The 21242-nt window shown below is 39.4% G+C and overlaps 2 protein-coding genes across 2 annotated transcripts; one reads left to right on the top strand and one right to left on the bottom strand.

Annotated features, from left to right (window-relative positions):
* Positions 1–2921: 2921 nt before the first annotated feature.
* Positions 2922–14761, bottom strand: pde11al (phosphodiesterase 11a, like). The gene is made up of 20 exons (XM_020637392.3): positions 13664–14761; positions 12834–12992; positions 10857–10946; positions 10549–10689; positions 10304–10368; positions 10046–10166; positions 9647–9722; positions 9500–9567; positions 9283–9375; positions 8320–8370; positions 8004–8150; positions 7815–7922; positions 6753–6856; positions 6579–6669; positions 5872–5972; positions 5599–5676; positions 5430–5493; positions 5097–5171; positions 4887–4970; positions 2922–4797 (listed from the first exon to the last, which is right to left on the bottom strand). Exons 1-20 carry the CDS (start codon positions 14435–14437, stop codon positions 4507–4509), a joined length of 2781 nt encoding a protein of 926 aa, XP_020493048.1. The 5' UTR covers positions 14438–14761; the 3' UTR covers positions 2922–4506.
* A 2692-nt stretch (positions 14762–17453) lies between these two features.
* Positions 17454–21063, top strand: LOC136179866 (sperm-associated microtubule inner protein 4). The gene is made up of 8 exons (XM_065958115.1): positions 17454–18166; positions 18246–18317; positions 18422–18451; positions 18554–18744; positions 18821–18909; positions 19029–19203; positions 19425–19513; positions 19610–21063. Exons 1-8 carry the CDS (start codon positions 18078–18080, stop codon positions 20492–20494), a joined length of 1620 nt encoding a protein of 539 aa, XP_065814187.1. The 5' UTR covers positions 17454–18077; the 3' UTR covers positions 20495–21063.
* Positions 21064–21242: the final 179 nt, after the last annotated feature.

Genomic DNA, 21242 nt, shown 5'->3' with positions numbered 1-21242 from the left:
GCGTTCTCACCTACGGCGAAACCGAACTCTGGTGCACTTGGAAGCCAAACTGAAACGCCCATTGTCAAGCGGCCCAGAGATCAGTTTTTTTCTACCGCACCAAAGTGAATGTACCCTAAGAAAACAAACTAATATTGTGAATCACAACATGACCTGTTGGAAATGATCTATCAAAAAGGAACTATGCAAATAAGCCTTGCTTATATTCATCTTTTTAAAGCTCCTGTGAGGAGTTTCAGCTGTTATGAAATGATGGAAAATGTTGATGCTTTTATTCTGCGTACATAGAAACAAGACCATCAGTACCAAGAATTATTTTTTTCTATATAACAATTGCACAGTAAGTCACAGCACAGTGCTTCACAATCGAAAGCAGGATGTAGCCTATTAAACATGCAAAGGACAAGATCAGAAAAGTGATCAGAAGTTTGTCTACTCCACACGATTTGGTTTGCTAAAATCCACACAAATTAACATTTCTTCAAAGGATCTTAAAGTTTTTAAACAAACAAGCAAACAAACAGATGTTTACAGCATTATGGGAAGCACGGCCAACCTAAAAGGCAAGGCAAGACATTCTATCAGTCTCCGCAGTAACTTATACATTTGCTTTTATGGAATTAAATAAGTTAGGGCTTCTTGACGTGTTTTTTATTCACAACAATTTAGTGGGAGTTTGTATTTTTAATCTGCCCTGGAGTTTTCTGTTAACTTCACACAAGTCTCAATCGTATCACATGAAGGTTTATACATCATCACTGAATCCATCACATGCCTTCTTGAAAAAACAACGGCATTAAGTTTCAGTATTGCTCCATAAATGATAGATGCAAACAATATAATGATCAGTCATGAGGCCAACAGTTATTCCTGGTACATTACCATTAGTATTGAGGGTATAAATATTTATAGTCTACTTCACACTATTCCATTTGCAGCGCTTTGATTGCCACAACCTGGTTTTCTAAAAATGGATATAAGACATTTCCTCTAGAGTTTCAAAGCACCAGTAAAGAGCATTCTCATTACTGAGATTATGTTTACACATACAGAGTTTAATACCTTCACTCTAACTCATTCCCAGAGGTTACCACAAATAGTTTTGATTCTATTTTGAGGAATGACTCAGGATTCAAACAAGGTGTATGAACATGTGAGACAATGTTAAGTGTCTTAAGGATGTTTGTTTTTCGTCCAGTTATTTAGTGCTTTGAATCCTTTTGTCACTGTGTACACAGAGTGAAGTATGACAGCCTGAGAAGGCATGAAATACATGGTGTCTGTCTGTGTTTGAGGGAGATAAAAGAGGAAAAAAAACAAGAGAGAAGAGAAAGAGAGGCAGATCAAAGACTATGAAAGAGCAAGGCCCTGTATCAAAAATGAGGCTGGAAGACTCTCCCTCCTCTCTCCATCGTGCTCTCCCCTGATCATCCACCCTGAGGAGAATAAAACCAATCCATGTTAAATTATAGATTAAGGCCCAGCTCTGGCTTTGGCTCGGCAGCTGGCAGGCTGCATTCACGTTGAACTGCTGCTGTTTTACACACTTCTACTGCCGCTACTGTTGCCTCACCTCATTGCCTTATTAAAATAAACATCAAACACTCTCCACAGATGAATAAAATGAAATTTAAAAGAGACTGTATGAATATGTAAAGATTGTTTCCACAATGTGCTTACTGTACACGGATGTAGCTGAGTTGGATTCTCCGTTTCATGGATTAGTTACAGTAACCCTTTAGTATCACTTTATAGTGACAAGTTTTATTTTTTTACTGGAATTTTTTTTATTCACCAGTGGGCTTTGTTTTTTTTCATTGGAAAGTTCGGAAAACGTACCACTAAAACTGCAATGATCCTGCAGGTTGGTTTCGGTCAACAGCAGAAAAGATTCTTGTGGGGGTTTGAAGAAGACACTCACCCTTATGGACTGTCTAACTGCTGCTAATCTGGTAAAGAATGCTGCATTTGTCAACAGAGAATCATGATGTCACATCCACTCTTCTTTACTTCAGAAACATCAAGTAAACTAATAAAAGTTTTCAAAAAATGTTACTTTTAATCATAAATCAGTGTGATAATTATGAAACATAACGAAACAATCCAGGTATAATTTCACCCCATGTCCCATCTGTTAACATGGAGAGATACAGGTTTATGATCTATACTGCATCCACTCAGTAGGGGGAGCTCTAGATCGCTTGGCTTCACTTTGATGGGGCTGTTGTTCCGTTGTTGTTTTTTTCTTCACCTTCCTGTGCACAACAGAAAGAGCATCCTCCTCTGTACCCAAAGACAAAAGCTCAAGCACTATTGTTGACAATTTGAACAGTTCATGAAAATAGATTAAATAGAGCTCTTTCATTGTGTCAGTCAAGCCAAACTAAACAGACTATCGGATTCTAAAAATCTGTCGAGGGGCTTTGGAGAGCACAGATATTGAGAGGCTGCGAGGTTATTTAAGTCAAACAAGTGTGATAGAAAATACATTAATTCCAGCACTGTGGCTTTATTTAGTTAATTTCTGTAGATAAGCCGAATCTATTTCAGCAGCTTTTTGTTACTTATAGTTTTTGTTTAGTGTGGTCTAATTTTGTTAATATGTTTTTTCTGTGCTATTGTGTGGCTCCCATCGTACCTGTAGCTTTTGTTAAATTAGATAATTTATAACTAAGCAGAGACTCAGTCGGTTGTCTCTCAACCTGAAGTTCGGCGGGTTCGATCCCCAGCTCCTGCAGCACATGTCTGATGGACACCTAACATAGCAGCCTCTGCCAAAAGTGTGGGAATGGAGTGCGACTGGGTAAGTGAGACCTGTAGTGTTAAAAGCTCTTCAAGTAGACTATAAATGCCATACAAGCTTAAGTCCCTTTACTGTTTACCTTTTGTACAGTGATGCATAAACCACAACACATGACCAGTTTCCATGCCACAGCACTTTATTCACAAAACAGCTGGAGATAGATTCACTCCCTTTGATCTGAATTGAAGCACTTTCTTGTCTTCTCTCACAATGTATTTTTAGTGGCCAGAGTATAAGTAGAAGAAAAACTGCCAATTCTACATCTTGCATAAATATAGAGTCCAGTGTATGAAAATAATGAACGTTTAATTTTGGTACAGTCTGTGATCGAAAATAGAAATCTTTATCTGTTCTCCACATCAAAAGTGCAACAACGATATTGTTACATAACAACACTTAATATTTCTCTTACAGTAAATTCATGCAAAGCAAATCTCATAGGGCAGTCAAAGGCATCAAGAAAATGTCCAAAAATACCAACATCAAACATGATACATGCATTTTAAACATCTTCATCATGCTGAACCAGTCCAAGCTACAAATAGAATTAACCTCACAACGCAATCTGCTTCATGGGAAAATCAAAACTTCTGTTAGACATTTTATATCCTGTATTTAAAACACGGAGGTTCTCTAAAGGCAAAGTTCAGTTTGTGCAGATTTTCTCCTTCGTAGCCAACAAGCTAAATCATGTTTTTAATGCCTGTGTAAAGCATAAAAAAATATAAACTGAGAAATTACATTGGCTTATTTTGCTAAGCTAATGCAAAAGTATGGACATGTGTTTCTTTCACTCAGTAGAGAAAGAATGAAAATAATTTGCATGAACTTTAGATATTCCAAAAGAAAAATGCTAAAGGCCTACATTTACAGGCAGTTACTTTCATGGGAATTGGAAGGTTGAATACAAACATGAGCAGCACACATATCTACACACACAAACACACACACACACACACACACACACACACACACACACACAATTGGCCTGAGGAGTTATAATTTTGAACAGTGACTTTCACTATAAAACCAAAACACTAGCATTTGGCCTTTCACACTCTTCCGCTTCATTCCTTACCCAGATGTGTTCGGGATCTCTACAAATGTGTCAATGTGCATGTACATTTACTGATATGATACATATGCATGCAATACAAGGCCTGAGGCTTAGCAAACCTACTAGCGTTAAAATAATGCCATGCAACCATAAAGATTTGCAACTGAGGTAAGACAGCCTGTATGTAAGGAACATTCGGGAACAAGATCATGCTCTGTTGTACATTCATAATGGCAATTGATGTGACTGACAGAAATCACAGTGATTCCTTTAGCCTATTTTTAATTAAGGTGGTTTGGAGGCAGTTCCATTACGAAAACATTACAATGCCTTCTTTGGTTTCATCAGTAGTGTCTCATTCTTAAGCTTTTAGTTAGGTCAATAAGTAGATAGATTGGTAGATATGGGGAACTGCCTTTTTAATATAGTTTGTCTTACAGGAATTCTTCCCTGCCCTGAGTTCAACACAGTGACACTTGGGAGAAGTAATGTGCTCAGCAGATAATCTGCAAAAAGTGTAGTGCATTTGTTAGAAAATCACACAGAATAAGAAGGGTCCCATGTGAGCTATTAAATTGACAAACCCCTCAATGTTTAGCTTGCTTTATTTCTTTGCTGCAGATGATATGTTAAAAGCTGGTTCTATTTAATCATCACAAGAACCCTTGTTCACTCTGCACCTCTGATCCTGACTGCAGTTGGACTTTGTTCCAAATATGGTGTTTTCAACTGGCTTCAAAGTACCTGTAGAGTCTTTTTGTTCATTAGGTTCAGTGTCTTTTTGGGGATCAGGAGTCTGATCCGATTCATGACACAGACTGGGCACTGAGACTCCATGTGTTTCCTGATCGGACGAGCAGAGATCCTGCCATTTCTTTCTATTGGCATCAATCCCATCGACCATTGGCTGCAGCTTCCTGTTGAGCTTCAGCAGTGCCTGGGACCAACACAGGAGAGTTCAGAGTTTATTTTTTCCATAGTTAAACTGTGCCCCAGTAAATGTTAAACTGGAGACTTCATGGGTACCTGATAAAGGGGTTTGCATATTCCATCGATCCACTCCATCTGAAGAGCAGGTAATTCATCTTTGCGGTTGCGGTCAAATATAGCCTACAGAGGATGATACAATTCTGCCGTCAGTGACCAAAGGCATTTAACAAAAATATTAGACAAAAAAACTCACCAAGTCAAGGACATGGTTTGAGTGTATGCTGACTTGAGAGCTTTCTTGCTTACCGCTGGGGTCAACTTAAGCTCAGACCTCTCTCTGTCACCTTGTTCAAAGAATTCACTCGTCACCAGCTCTGCAACCTTATGACATAAATGCCACCCATCATCATTTGTTATTTTAATCAAACAGGATAAAACAATCTGAGCACTTTAGTTAAAGTATAAACTCAAAGCTATGCTGTGATATAGCAAGTAAGATAGAGAGCATGCACATTTTCTTTTGCTTAAAACTATACTAAAAACATTGATTTTTTTCCAGACACCATCAAATACGACATATACATTCACATCTTAAAACATGAAAGCATAGATATGAAAAATTATCCCAGTTGCTAACACCTGTTTGGATATCTTCCAAGGACGAGTCACAGCACCAAGATCGCATGCGGTCATCAACATTGACCTGTCAATGACATCAATTCAAGCTCAATACTAGCAATTTGTTTTTGCAAGTTGCAGCTAAAAGAGATTTGGGCAAAGTAAAAAATGTTATCGATGTAACACAAACCTGAGGACTTCTCTGTGTCCTTCATCTGTCCAGACAAATTCTCCAGAGAGAACACAGTCAAAGAATTTGGTTCTGCGCCTTACAATGCAGTGAGAAATTCAAGGATGCAGCAAACGTTAAAAGGCAAAAGAAAACATTCCAAAGCAGTTTTTTTACCACATGAAAAATCTTAATGGTAATTCTTCTTATTCAGCATAAGAATTTACACTCAGAATCTGTGATAATTCTTCATTTTCAATTGAAACTTTGAATATATAAAAAAAGACAACTTACTCAAAGTGCAAAGTAAGGTCTGTGGAGAGAATAGCCTGCTTCAATAGTTGCATCATGTTGCTGTACTCCTTAGAGCAGAGGTTTGCAAAGATATTGTGACCCTGTGAGAAAAAATAATAGCACATACAGTACACACTCACACCAAAGCAGGCAAGGATGAATAATAGCGGTAGAATGTCTTTTTCCAGCCAATGCATTGGTAAAGTCATTGCTCACTGTCAAACAAAGCCCCCATTATCAATGTTAATTAGCAATGTATATGGACTTTCTCAGACCTCTTTTGAAATAAATCAATAGAGAAACAGTTCTTAATGATCAAACTGATCAACACCTGAGAAGAAGCAGCCTCATAACGTCCCTATTGGTCACTACTGCCGCCTACCCACAAGCAGTTTGTGCCCAGCAGTGTCCCAAAGTGCAAACTGCATAGACCATGCTTTCTGTTAAAGACCACCAGGGCTTTAACAAATATGCTTAAACATGTGTCAAAAATTCCAAAATGTTCCAATAAGGATCAAACATTTCATCATGAATGACTGTAGGTGTTTTATTAGGTCAGGTGTTTGTAAAAATTGACTGTTTGTCTAACATCAGCTAAAGTAGCTATTTGTCAACTAAAACCACTAACTACGGGTAAATCCAAAACCATCATATTCCACAAACCTCTGAATAACTTGAGCATTACAATTGGATAAAATTGGTCTGACCTCACTTTGCAGAATCATGACAGCATGGTTGAAGTGATGATGCTCCAAGGTGGCTGATGTCCCGTAGAGAAGAGCCAGAGCAGAACCTGTCCTGAAAGAAATAAACTGAGTGTTAAGAAGTCGTTGCAAATGTTAGACACCTGTTTTTAAAAAAAATAGGTATGGGTCACCTACTTGGCTTGAAATGCATTGTTTGTGCCTCGGTGGTCCAAGTCATGACACAGACAGCCAACCATCAGTGCCAGTATCTCGGCATCTGACAGCTGGAAGCTGGCTGTCTGACAAAAGTAAAGCAGATAGCCATGAACCTACCAATACACTCAGACGAGTCAGTCATAAAGTGGAACTGTTTTGTTTGGGATTTGTAGAAATGGATAGGATAGGCGATAGGGTAAGATGGGATAGAATGGGATGGGATTGATTGGAATAGTATTGGGTGGGATGAAATGGGATAGTATAGGATTGGATAACATGGGAGCAAAAAGGGTAGGACAGATTGGGAGAGGATGAGATGTTTTTGGATTTATTCTTATCTGTAGAAGTGGGATAGGAAAGGATAAAATAGTAGAGGAGAAGTAAATGATAGAATTGGATTGTATGGGACTTTTTTTTTTTTATCAGAAGAGGCATTTCATGTTTGCTTGTTCTTAACAAACGTGGTCAACCTGAAAGTTTATCATTCTGTTTGACGAATAACTCAAAGACTCCTCCTTTGAATTTTCTCTGAATGATGTTTGTCAAGTGATCAATTTCATCCTACTAATCTCTTGGTGACCGATTGCTGATTTGTTTAAGATCCACAAGTCGTGTTCAGCTCTGCCTCTTAGATTATGTTTTGGATTGCACTGTTGTCTAGAGTTTGACTTAACCTTCACCCATTTTATTTATTTATCTGCTTGTGATGTAGTTATTTACTTTTGCAAAGACAGTACTCACTTCTGAGACTGTGCCTTGCTTATGAGTTCAGTCACTTGTGATTCTATGGTCGTCACACAGCAGGTATACCTGCTCTTTTCATTACAGGCTTTAAAAATAACATTATTGTTTTTTAGGATCTAAGTTGGTTTATTTTGGTGGAAATGTCCTTTATTGTATTACACAGTCTGACAGAATGAAGTACGATAGAAGCAAAGATGGTGCTAAATGACTCAGGGTGGAGACAGTATGGCATAAGACGCTGGCTAAAGACATTGAACATCAATCTGACTTAATCAAAGTTAATATGTTGAAACTTACTGTGATCATAACAAACATGCACTGCGACACATTGAAGGCATGTCTCCAGTTATGATATGCCACAGTTCTGTAGTTTTTCCTCACAGTCAGAAGCCAGCGACACAAAACCTACAGGAAGCCAGACACACAGGTTACATACATACATAAAAATTAACAGCATGGTCTCTAGCGCCTGTCCCACAGCCTCACCTCATAGTCGATTTTAAACTTTTGGACGACTCCAAGTTCCAGAAACATCCGAAGAGAAGCAGTAATCATGGCGTCATTGTCCAAGGAGAAGTCATTGAAGTGGAACTCGTCTATGCCTAACTCATTGCTCAGAGGGATCTTAGCTGCCTTAGAGGAAGAGGACAAAGCTGTCAATCAAAGAAGTATGCAAGCAACAGGAACCTTTTTGTTTTGAAATGACAAATCACCTGCAACCTCTAACAAGCATCAGTTTTCGTACATTGCAAAAAGTATAGTGATAATGTTCATATATGAATTTGGTTTTCTTAATGAATACCTTGAGTCTGTCAACTTCCACTTTGGAGCAGGTACCATGATAGGACAACATCTGAAATCAAAGTATTGTTTTCAGAATGCTAATGATGAAACCCTAAAGCAAAATCAAGACAATCATTGCTCTTCAGAATTTTTCATGCAATCCACCTCTCCTACTTGTTATGTATTCAAGATCAAAGAAAGTACAGCTCTTCTTTCAAAACCAACATGTTGCCATGTTTTTGTTGCCTGAGAGAAAGAAATCCATCAGGTGTTTAAGAGAAACAGTAAAGAGTAGGTGATGGAAATACTAGTGTGTGTGTGTGTGTGTGTGTGTGTGTGTGTGTGTGTGTGTGTGTGTGTGTGTGTATGTGTGAGTGTGTGTTGCCTTTGATGAAAGGTGAGCAGACTGGCACATGCATTTATCATTAATTATTGAAAAAAGTTGAAATATTTATATCTGAGGAGAACCATGTTTGCTCAGGATAATGTGAGTGCTCAGGTTAGATACGGTGCAGTGGAGCAGAGCGCAGATGGTGACACTAATGAGTATGAAGAGATTCTGTAAGGATTAGTATTAGTCAGTGACGCCATTTTACGCTTCAATTATATATATACCAAAAACAGTAAAACATTGTAAAGCTATACAGCTAATACATCTTTTTATTTTGGTATGGTATTAATGGTTGTTATCCAGATCTGTGAAATTACCCAAAGTTTGTCAGTGAATTATTAGCATCTCTCAATCTAATCAAGGTTTTATTTGTAAGTTTATTTTTTTTTAATTTTGACAATTTAAAAAATGTTTGGGTTAGGGCTAAGTAGATTTCTCAAATTTGAAAGAAACATAAATCATGTGAAAAGACAAGAAAAGGAGAAGGAAAGAAATCCACACAAATAAATCAATATAAAGATCTTAGGTTTCTTAATTGGTGGAGAAAACTAAAAGCGGTGTTGGTTTCAGCTGATTAGATGCAGTACGTACATCCAGTGCAACAGACTGCTTGGCCCACGTCTTCTTCACTTGATTGTACATCATTGTATTATTAATTCCCAGTCCACAGAATATCACAAATGCCTGTACACAAAGAGAAAGGCAGAGAAAACGCATAAAAAGATCATTTTTAAATCTAACTCATTTAACTAATAACAATTACACTTTTGTCCAGTCCCCTGTAATCAAAGTTTGAAATACAACTTACCTCAAACAGTCTCTGATCTGCATCACTGAAGGTCTTCCTGTCCAAGCGATTCAGTATTTGAGCAACACCTGTTGGAAACATTTTGTTAACAGTATCATGAGAACTATTTCCCAGTGAGGACAAAATGATTATTTCAAGTTAATATACCAATTATCTGATGAGTCCGATTCCAGATAGGGACACACAAGACTGATCTGATGTGAAACCCTGATGCCTGATCCGCCTGCAATGAGAGGAAACAGTAACAACAGAGAAAGACTGTGTTTGTTTGAGAACTCTATTTTCTAGGATCTACAAGGCCCAACATTTTCATTTTGACTAGAAAACTATAAAATAATACCCATAAAACAAAATAAAAATAATACAATACAATGTGTGTGGCTTAAAAACATTAACCTACATAGTTCTGTTATGTTGACGGATCAATCTATGTCACAGCTGAAATGATTCTATATTATTGATCAGTTAAAGGTTGTAGAATGTGTCTGTGTCCATGCATTTGTGTGGGCTCTAATAGTTCTAATCGAGAGACAACTGTGTCCACACCTCGGCATCAAAGCGTGGGTCCTGACACACATCGCTGATGTTGACGGGCAGTCCTGTGGAAGCCACAAGCTCAGCAATACTGTTATTGATCAGCCAATCAGAACAGGATAGCTTCTCCATGCTTATGTGGACAATAACACAAACAGGAAACAATAGTCAGGGAAAGGGACTTAAATGCACAACAGAAGTAAATATTGATTGAGTTATGCCACTTGAAACCTCCCTATATTAGAAGCACATTGATGCTATTCATCTCACCCGATGTCACGGTCCACGTTGCACAAAGGAGACATGAGCTCAAACGTCTTGGAGAACTTTACAACCTATAGAAAAAAAAAAACATGCATCCATCACAAACAGCAGCAATATCTTTTAGCAACAAAGGTAAAAGACATTTGCACAAGGAATGTTACATAATTCGATACAAATAAGGGGAAAATATATATATCCGTTAGGCAGAAAGAAACTCCATGGCTGATAAAGGGGCCGAGCTGAGGTCTCACTGGTGAGTCGATGTCTTCAAGAAGAAGCACAGAGCAGCGTTCACACTGCAGGAGCGTCAGCGCTCGCTGCATGATCTTTCTCACAATCTTCTCCAGGTCAGTCTGCTCCTCAAACAGGTCATTTACCACTTCCAGCAGAGTCTGTGGCAAAAACAAGGACACCGTTTTAAAACATTTCTAATTGAAGGATTTATCAAAAGGATTTGGGGTAAAGAATTGTTGCAACAAACATCATTTTTATAGTAAGTCTCCAGTTGCAATAAAACAATCCAAAATCTTTTGCAGATACACAGCTCACATTCTCTTACCCTACTCCTCTCATACTCCTTGCGAGACTCTGAAAAAAGCTTGGCATTGGAAATAGATATTCCACAGAAAGGAAGATACATCTGCAGTACCTTGGTGGAAAAAAAAAATAGAAACAAAGATAAGATGCATGCATTATATACATGCATTATATATCAATAGTAATTTGTGTTTTTACGACGGCATTTAACCGGGTAGTAGAAAAATACATTATGTAAGGGTGGAAAGTCATGATGGGGTTAGCTGCCTCCCTGCACAAGTTTCTCTCAAATAGATTGCCAGTTAATGAAGTATTGATTCAGAAGCAAAAAGGCATTTAGTGAGACATCAGAGGCCTTAAATGTCTAAATAAGCTGACAGATCAAGACATTTCTTCTCTATTTTTAGTGTCTTTGTTGTTTAAAAGTATTAAAAGGCAGAGCTTTGCTTTCACTTCATTTTTGAGTTCTCTTTAGAGTCACACACAGCAGCAATCCTTGAAATGCTGAAACTTCTGCAGACTCATCACTTTGTTTAAAGCTGATTCCTTTGATGAAGTGGCTGGAGATCATACGTATAAAGCTTATACGGTTTCCTACAACTTTATTCTGCCATCTTGTGGACAAAATGTTGCATCTTGGTGAACTATGAAAATTGGTGAAAAAAAACAACGTTTAGATGATTGTTGCACTAGTGCTCTCTGAATTTGGTTGTCTTGTTTGTTTATTTTTATTTTTCATTGTGCAAATGTGAAGAAAATACAAAACAGTGCATACAAAACATAGAGTAGGAGGACAGTTTAGACAAACCGCAAAATATTCAGACATCAACTAGTATAGACTTCAACAAACAAAGACCTTACAAAACAATAGGAAATCATAATAAAGAAAAAAAGGTATGAGCAGGGAAAAGAAGAGAGAAAGGGGGAGGGTGTATGATGAATCTGAAAGAGAGAAAGGTGTTTATGTGTGTGAGTTTTCATCTATAAATGTGTTGATGTGTGTATTTATGTTTGGTGTGTGAACGGTGAGGGTTTGTGTCATGTTTATGTTGCGGGGTTAAGGGGCTGCAGCAGGAGTTTTGGGGTCAAAGGTCCACTCCAGGTGATATGATATGAGGCAATGGAGGAAGAGGCTGGAGAGGCTGATGGCACCGTTTGTCATGTCCCGCAACAGCAGCCCCCAGACCCTCATTTCTGCAGGACCTTGCCAGTTTAAGGAGTGCAACCCCCCCCCCCCCCCCCCCCCCCCCAAGTGCTAAATAATAAATAAATAGTAAATTGTTTTTTAAACCTGGTTTAATGTTCTGGTGTTGTAGTTTTGTTGCATTGTCCTGCCCCTCCCTCTTGAGTTTAATAATGTACTTATCCAGCTTGAGTGAAATTACCACCTTGATTTTTTTTATTGCCTGGCAACACACTTCTACAAGGAACCATTGCTTTTCACATAAGTGCTATATACAAATTTACTTTTGTATCAACAAACTGGGAGAATGAAATTGTATGCATAAACTGTTGAACCATAAATTAAGCTTAAACATGCAGATTATTGTGAACGCACATCAAGTGCATTGCTGAGGGAGCAATTGGAAGTACATCCACTCAAAAGTGTTTTCTATAATGCATTTGTATTGCACAGCCAGATATATTTAATGCTGCATGCATGAGAAAGAGGTTGACCTCCTCTCTTCATTTCTCTTGTGAGGGAACACATTCCCCTTTCTCCACAGCCATTAAAAAGGGTTTCACTGTAAAAACAGTTTTCAGCTTTATGGCTCAAGAGCCTCTGCAGTGAAGTGTGTGTGTATGTGTGTGTGCGCACGTGTGTGAGTGGAGTGGAGGGGTGTGATTCACAATATACCACAAGAATCCAATTTTATCTCCATCTCGAAAATGCTCTAACTGGTCAAACAAAGTGCAATAGTGTTAAAGAGGCAATACAGCGATGATAATGTGAAATAATCCTTCTGATAAATGTTCCATTAGTCACAATCAGCCTCACCTTCTCATCATCCTCAGTGAAGGGTGTGCCCATGGGATTTTTGTTGATTGCTTGTACAACACCAACGACTTCTCCATCGCTGTTACAGATGGCCATGCAGAGGATGGACTGAGTCTTGTAGCCTGTTAACTTGTCGATCTCATCACTGAAGCGGTGGTCCTGCATGGGGAGAGATGATTGCTTGTATATCATTCATACATATCCACACATGTACACACGTATCATATACTGTACACTTGGTTGTGTAAAGATGATACCAGTTCAGCCACACTCTCTGCAACATTTTGGCTTTTACGTGCGTCTCGAGTTCAATACTCTGACGCATTGCACGGTGCTACTGTATCTCTGTTTTTATTTATGTATTCATATTTTTGTTTTATACCATAACGGAAAAAGACTCGCTGACACACAACAACTCGATTGCAGTGACAGACCTCAGGGGGGTCCGCATTGTCATGTTGCCTTAGCCTCCCAAGCAGCCCAGGGCCAAGATATAATGATGTAAAAGGCAACTGGTCGAGTGTGTAACACAAGAACTGGCTTGTGGGAAGCAATGAGAACTATTATTACGCTTGCTTTTCTCTCTTTATTATCGGGGGCAAGCATTTTTCTGAGACATCATTGAGGTTATTACCTACATCCTCCGTTTCCCCGGGATAAGCGACCCCTTCAATGAACTTTACAAACAGCTTGTGAAAACATTGTGATCAATTTACTCCCAAGGGTGATCCTGTTTACAGACGTTGTCATACATCTATAAACACAGCTTCCCTAACTGTGAATAAATCTGCATTAACTTTTGTCTCAGTGTAATAAAATGGCTCATTTACCTCATATGCGTTTGGTATGTTTACAGTTTCCCCGTGCTCTGCAACATATCCAATGATTCCTTTTCCCCACGGAACCTGTACCTCATTTGAGTTCAGGGTGCTTGAAGATGGCCTGACTGTGGTACCCGAGTGCACATCAAAAAATTTGGACACAAGTGTCCTCTTGTGCGCGGGTCCCTCCACAAGGAACAGCGAACACCTGTCTGCATCCACCAGGATACACACATTTATCAGGATCTTATAACTGAGGTTTGTCAGGTCCAAATCATTGGAAATATCCTTCACTAACTCCAGAAAAAACTCCCTCTCGTTGGTTTCCTTGAGTCTGTATTTGTAATCGATGGCGCTGGACGCGTACTGGGGCACGTTGACCCTGGACTCCAGCAACGCGCTCAGGATGTGCGCTGTGGTCGGAGGAAGGGAGCTGGCTTTACGCAGGAGCGCGCGGCGCCTCATGCTAGACTGGGAGTCATGCTCGCTCAGGCTCACATGTTCGTCGTAGGTCCGGTGTGCGGTAGTGGCTTTGGAGCGAGCAAAGTTTCGTCGCAGCTCCATGTGGGACGATCTGCGACGGAGCCCGTCCGGGTTGGTCGGCCAAAGCGGGTCCCTGGCTGCGCCGCGCTTCTCCTCGGCTGTAGTGACTTTGGAAGGCGGGTGCTCTTTTAGCCATCTGCTCACCTGATCACACTTCGCCTTTCGAATGAGGTACTCCTCGAAAAGATCTGGATGGAGATCCAAAAACGCCTCTATATCCGAAAAATCAAATGTTGTCATCGTGTAAAGCTGCTTTAGAGACACTCGAATATAATAGAAGAAGAGTAAGATAAGCGGTGATGCAGCCGAGCTTCTCAGGGAAGTGTAGTCCTCAAAACATTTATTTATCCGTCCCCTGCTCGAGGCAGTTTTCCTCCCTGATCGAGCAGAAGTGGTCAAATGGACTCAGTTTGTTTCAGACCGAAGGGATGACGCCTGAGAGAGCGACAGCATACAGCTGTCAGTCAATCAGCAGAGATTGAGCGGGGTCTCTGGAGATTTCTGAGGAACACTATGCAGAGGTGTAGAAAAGAAAGGCGCATACATATTCTCCCTGCAAATTGAAAAACTGCAGGGCAGGCTGTTCTCTCGCTCTCTTTATTCTATACCACCAGAGACACTCTGTGCAGGGATCCAATCAGAACCGAGAAACGATTTAATGTATCATCTACATTGAAAACGTGCAGGCAAGACACCGTTTCTTACAATGCAGTGTGTAGTTGGAGTTATGTGTTTGAAAGGGGCAGTTCAAGTCAACAAAGAAATACTGTATATGTAAATTAATGGACTGATTGATGTTGAGGGATATGAACTAATGAAGATTAAGAAGTAATTAAAACAGTACGCCTCCATTCAAGCATACATTTTTAATTGGAATAGATTGATTGATTTCAGGCTAAAGTACTTCATGACATTATGAGACTTTCTGACAAGGATATGTCAAAATCTAATTAAAAAAAAAAAAAGAAGTCAAGTTCATAATGCAAATCCTTCAGTTTGGACCAGTACAGAGTGACGCACCAAAAAAGTGTCAAAAGATACAGAGCAAATTTTAGGAGCATTTATTGTTTCGAAGTCAGTAGGGGCCAAAAGGAAAGTTTTGGGTTGCAGCTTTTTTTTTTAAAACTGTGGGATTAAACTGGCAGTTTGCAATGTAAGTTTAGAATATAATACCAAATCTTTTTTTTTTTTTGTCTGTATCACAAGCTGAATTAATTTCCCAGTGTGTTTCAGAGGTTATGGCTATACAATTCATTCTGTTGGTGTGTTCAACTCTGTAGGGTTTAAGCATCATCCTGCATCTGCACAATATGTTTTCTGTTTAGTGGAATCACTGCAGTCTGAGGGGCATTTACAATGCAGTAGCAGGAAATGTAATCCGCTGGTTCCGCAGGGGCAGAGCAGGGTAATTGGTTACTGGACTTAGCTTAGGCTGCTTGATAAGTCTTGGACTGAGCCTTTGGACAAGGTCTCTTGGGAATCCCAATTAAAACGCAGAATGCAGAATATGGGTCCTCTGAGGGCCAACAAACAAGGTAAACCTTACTGCTTGGAAACATGACATGTCAAAGGAGAGGCAGCTTGCATTGATTATCAGTCTTGGCTGTGAGCTGATATTTTAAAGGCCCTGAAAATGTATGAAAAAGGGTAGATAGTGTGTTCTGATGATAGAATGTTTAGGAGATTGCAAAGGAGAGATTTCTGCATTAGTTTTTTCTCAGTGAATCAGTAAGATAATCCATGCACATATTTGATAAATAAAACCAAATTCTGAGGGGGTTTAATGTCAGTGATGTTGTTTCCATTACTGTAAAACAACAACAATATAGGATTGCCAGACTGGGATGATTTAAATGCACTTTTGTTCACTCACCAGGAGTTTTAACATTTTCATACTAAAGGTGAACAGCAGCTGAGAGCACTCACCAAGGGCTGACACAATAGTCAAGGTTCCTTAACGGGGACAAAATTTCATCATGGTGTTTGACGGAAATAGCGATCTCTTGAAGAAGGCCAGATTTGAAAAATCATGGTGACTTTTAGGTTTGAAAAATCAGAAGTGTGACTTCTTTCAAAAATGAAAGAAGGAAACATAAATGAAAAAGACAGAATTTTGAGGACAAAGTAAAAAGCTCATAACTCCATGATGCCTTGATCCTCATAGATTTACTGAGCCCTTTGATATGTAACGCATGATAAAATGGGTAAAGCCATGTGCATTACAGTTCCTTTTTGTGTTCTTAAACTTGCATCAGACTCTCGTGTAGTCCTGTATGCAGGCTCAGCCGAGGCAGAATACCAGCACCATGGACAGCGCAGTTTTACCCTCCACTAAATCCTCAGAAAATATATTAACAAAAATAATCACACAATTCCTCAATCAACTATAAAGGTGCCTGTTTCTACTTTTACATCACATCACTACTTTCACAAAGGTGCCTGTTACTCCTTTCAACTGCTTCAGTGTTGCATCGGAATACAGACGTGTTAGGATCAGACTTAAAGCTGTTCCTTAGCACTTACTGACGTTGTTTCATCCTCTCTAGGTCCTTGCTTGTGATGCACTTACTCTCATATGTACGTCACTTCGGACAAAAGTGTCTGCTAAATGAAATAGTAGAATGGCAGAAGAAAATCTGATCGCATAACCGTTTAACTGTTTCCATGTTTTCATAGGAATGCAGACAATGAAAACCTGACTCCTGTAACAACACACCTCTCACACACACACACACACACACACACACACACACACACACACACACACACACACACGCACACACACACACACACACACACACACACACACACACACACACACACACACACACACACATACCTATCACACACGCACACACACACACACACACACACACACACACACACACACACACACACACACACACACACACAGAGCTTGTATCTGGTTTCAGAGCTTGTAAGCTGGACCCTGCTTGATTTTCATTCTGCTTAGCTCTGTGAGATCACCAGACTGTGAACATTTAATATTATCAGATTATTATGACGCCTTTGATAACTGGATGATGGACATTCCGATCAGTGATTGCACACTATATATCAAATTATAGACAATATATGAAAATTCAGCACAATTTAAACCCCAGTTTTACAGCTGTTAGCCCCAAAAAGCTAAAGAGTAACACATTTTCAAAAGGTTTTGGTTGATGTTAGTTCTTGTTCAAGCAAATCAACATAGTTATGATGTTGCTTCAGCATGTCTCAAATGTTTTCATAGCAACACTCTGCTCACTCACAGTGTGCTGTGGGCTAGGTCGGGTGTCATTCACTCTGATCCTTTTGTTTGTTGTAACTCTGGCTGTCCAAGGAATTCAAACCCACCTCACTGCTTACAAGAACACAAGAGAGTCCAGTCCTATCGACGCAAGCCTCACTGGTATCTATTTCAGAGGAAGAGGGCTGCTTCCTATCTACACCAGGAGAATATTAGACACTTATTGGCTATCTCAACTCAACTTCAACTTAATTTTCCCAGAAGGGCGATTGGTTTTCCAGCAAGGCATTAAAGGAGAGATAAAGACAAAAAAATAAGATACAAGTAGAAAGCTAACGAGGTAACATTGAAAAAGGAGAAATTGGTTTGATTTCTTCTGGACCATTGCCTGGTAAGTGTTTTTTTTTAATGTTATTTTTTTATATTTATTTTCTTGTATTTGATTTTATATATAATCATTTAATGGGTATTGTGGCAGAGTATTGTAGCATAGCGAGATAGTTAAACATAATCTGGCCACAGCACCTATCCTCCTGATTCATATTCCTCTCTCTTTACTAAAACATTTCACTCCTTTTACCTTTCACCCTCTCCCCACCATCCTGTATTTTGTGTCAGAGCAGCGAGATGGATCCCAAGTCATCAATACACCACAGCATCTCACCTGGTTTAGGTGGCAATTATCACCTTGGTTACGGAGGAAACATCATAAATAAGTGAGTTTAGACACAGAACTTGTTCAGAAAGTCAAACATAGTTGCAGGATTAAACATTTCAAGTGTTTTACCTTTACAGGCCTATCATCAGTCAACGTTGCTATTACAATACTGGCAGAAAGAAAAGTAAAGTTCGCCTCAATGACCAGCTGTGAGTAGCCATGGGTCTATATTTTCATTCAAAAAATGAAACATTTAATTATATCAGGATAAAATGTAGTCAAACAAATGCAGACATTTTCTTTGCATTTTCAGCGTACCAAAACCGACTGATATAAATATGGCGTGAGTATGCTTCTGCTGTGAAATCATGGACAGAATAGAGTTAGTTTCTTTCTACTTGCATATAAACTTTACATTCATCTTATTTCCCTGTTTCTGTAATAGGGAGAAAATGATAAAGATTGCGACTCCAAAGCAGCATCCCTATTCATCCCACATCTCCCAGTTTGCAATGTTCCCATCATTCTGCTCTCCAGATGATCCTGAAACAGGAGTCAGAGCAACTTCCAAACTTGTCCTCAACCCGCTGATCCCAAACAGAGCACCTGATGTCACTCTGCTGAAAAAAACTAAAGGTAAGAGGGCAATGTTATAAGATGGAATATTTAGTTTCCTGACAGGTCAAAGATGTCTTTATTTTCCATTGCACAGGAAATCCATATCGGCTTGAGGTTTTGGATTCCCCTGTTAAAAACAATAATAAAGCTGTTCTGTGGACTGGTGAGCATGGCTTCTTAGATGTGAGTACTGAAATATTGTTAAAGTAGTTGGCTATATATTTTTGACATGATCAAATATGTTAAGAATGACTTTAAGAACTGTCTGGATGATTTTCTCAATGTATGACATCTTACTCCAGCATTCAAAGCCACTGAGGGGAGAGAAGCAGCTTTTCTACCCCACTCCTCCAAGGACTGTGCTGCCCAACCAAAGACTTCGAGACTGGGATTTGACATTATCTGAGAGGACGAGCAACATGCTGAAAAATGTAGAGAGGACACACTGGCTCACCTCTTACCAAATGCACTACACAGGTGAAGGTGCCTTAACACTGTTAGGGACTGTAAAGATATTATTGGTACTGAAACTTACATCATATTTTAGAAACACACAAGAAAAGTACAGTCTCTTGTCACTTGTAATTGTTTTATATTATCAAAATTATGTATTAGTCCTCTAAGTAAGGGCTGATAATAAAGCCACGATACATGATGTAAATTTTGTTATTTCTGATTTGAAGTTTCTTATTTTTCAGGATCAGGGTCAGCAAACCCTTTAAAGATTGATGACTTCAGAGAAAAAATGAGCGACCTCACTGGGATGAATTCACTTAAAGCCCCACTGGTAAAGCTCTTAAGAACAATGCACATTTTGCCTTTTGTACAGTAGTATTCACAGTGTGCCATAAAAAAAAAATCCTAATCCTTTCTTTCCCGACAGAGAGAACACTCCTTCCCTGTGTTTGTTCCCTCGAAACCAACAAAAGGATGTAGAAGAAGACAAAGGAGCTGTTTAGGAAGAAACACCTACAGTCCTTTTGGCTCTGAACCCCCAAATCTATCTCCATCTCCAAACCAAAGCATTGCTTCAGATAATATAAACCAGCCAAGGCTACTGGCGATCACAGCTGAGCATAATATGGCCACAGAAACGAACCAAAGGGTTCACAGCCAATCAAAGAACAGCTCAGGTTCCACAGGGGCACAGAGTGCTGAGCCATCCCAGGAGGTCTTTGACAAACAACAAATTGAAAAAGATAGCTCTGCGCACAAGGGCAGGGAGAGAGAAAACAGCAGAGTCCAGTTTAATGAAAGTGTGTTGCAGAGCTGCCAAGAGGCTAACGCTGACACAGAGCGACTCCTGGACCTGCACCACCGCCAACTTTACCAGAGAGAGACAGAGGTCAAAACAGAGGAAAACCTGTGTGTTAAAGATGAATCATGTAGTGAAAATATGAGATTTAGAGTAAGTAGAAATGTATCCAGTCTGGGTCACTCAGCTGGAACCAAAGATCTAGCAGGTGCAGAGTCAGGGATATTCTGTAGGTCTTCAGAACAGGAGAAACTGGGAAGAAGCAGTGTAATTCCACACAGTATCTGTAACCCCTGCATCCTGCCGAGGCCTTCTGTCCAACCCGATTTTCTCCCCGAGGGCAGACTGGGGACTCTCAGTCTACTGGATCTTCAAAATTCATTCAGTAGGACTGCAGCCCATCACAACTTTAACAACTCCATCACACATGCTGCTGTAAACCTGAGGGATAATGTGGCCACAGGGAAAAAACACGTCTTCCATGGGATTAACTGTTACTACCTGCATGGATAAACCTAATGGATGAAAGTCTGACATCATGGAGGCAAAACTGAGCCATATTCATATGACGCTTAGAGGCAAGTTAATACCTTACTGTAAAACTATTCATATCCTAATGAAGAATTTGAAATGTTGCTAACTAAATAACTAACTAAATGACCACGTTACACCTGTCCTTTCCTGCCTCCACTGACTAATCGTGAGATTTAAAAATGATTTTTATCATCTTATTGCTTGTTTTTAAAGCCTTCAATGGCAAGGCCCCACCCTATTTGCTAACTCCCTATGAGCCTGACCGCTACCTGAGATCCTCCAGCAGGGCCCTACCAGCAGTTCCTGAAACTCGACTGGTCACAAAAGGTGACTGAGCCTTATCAGTTCGTGCCCCACGTTTGTGAAACTTCCTGCTTGGAGATGACAGAGAGGCAAACTCAGTGTCCTCTTCTTAGAACTCACTTCTATCAATTGTCTTTTTCTTAACACTTCTTTACCTGATTTTTATTGATATATTTTGTATTGATGTTTGGGTCTTATCTACCTGTTTATTAGCTTTATTTATTTGTTTATTTGTTTTTACTATTTTTTGATGGCCCCTGTGAGGAGTTTTTAGCTGGTAATGAAACTGACTGAAATTCATATTGAGCTACAAAAGGACTGACTGTTTCTATTCAGGAATTTTTAATGCGGCTAAACTCTGCAACATCATCAACCTTTTATTTATTAATTTTACATATTTTATGGAAAAAACACTATGCTCGCA

Source organism: Labrus bergylta, chromosome 8 (assembly GCF_963930695.1).
Source record: "Labrus bergylta chromosome 8, fLabBer1.1, whole genome shotgun sequence".
NCBI lineage: Eukaryota > Metazoa > Chordata > Actinopteri > Labriformes > Labridae > Labrus > Labrus bergylta.
The sequence above is the reverse complement of the archived record's forward strand: the minus strand, read 5'-3'. Positions and strand labels throughout refer to the sequence as shown.

Bases quoted from the DNA above. Each gene is read 5' to 3' on its own strand.
- pde11al (XM_020637392.3), bottom strand. From the start codon at position 14,437: ATGACAACATTTGATTTTTCGGATATAGAGGCGTTTTTGGATCTCCAT. The intron at 9,376-9,499 runs GTAAGTTGTATT...CTTTGTGTACAG, and splicing joins CAGATCAGAGACTGTTTGAG to GCATTTGTGATATTCTGTGG. The intron at 6,670-6,752 runs GTAGGTGACCCA...TATTTCTTTCAG, and splicing joins AACAATGCATTTCAAGCCAA to GACAGGTTCTGCTCTGGCTC.
- LOC136179866 (XM_065958115.1), top strand. From the start codon at position 18,078: ATGGATCCCAAGTCATCAATACACCACAGCATCTCACCTGGTTTAGGT. The intron at 18,910-19,028 runs GTGAGTACTGAA...ATCTTACTCCAG, and splicing joins GTGAGCATGGCTTCTTAGAT to CATTCAAAGCCACTGAGGGG. The intron at 19,514-19,609 runs GTAAAGCTCTTA...CTTTCCCGACAG, and splicing joins ATTCACTTAAAGCCCCACTG to AGAGAACACTCCTTCCCTGT.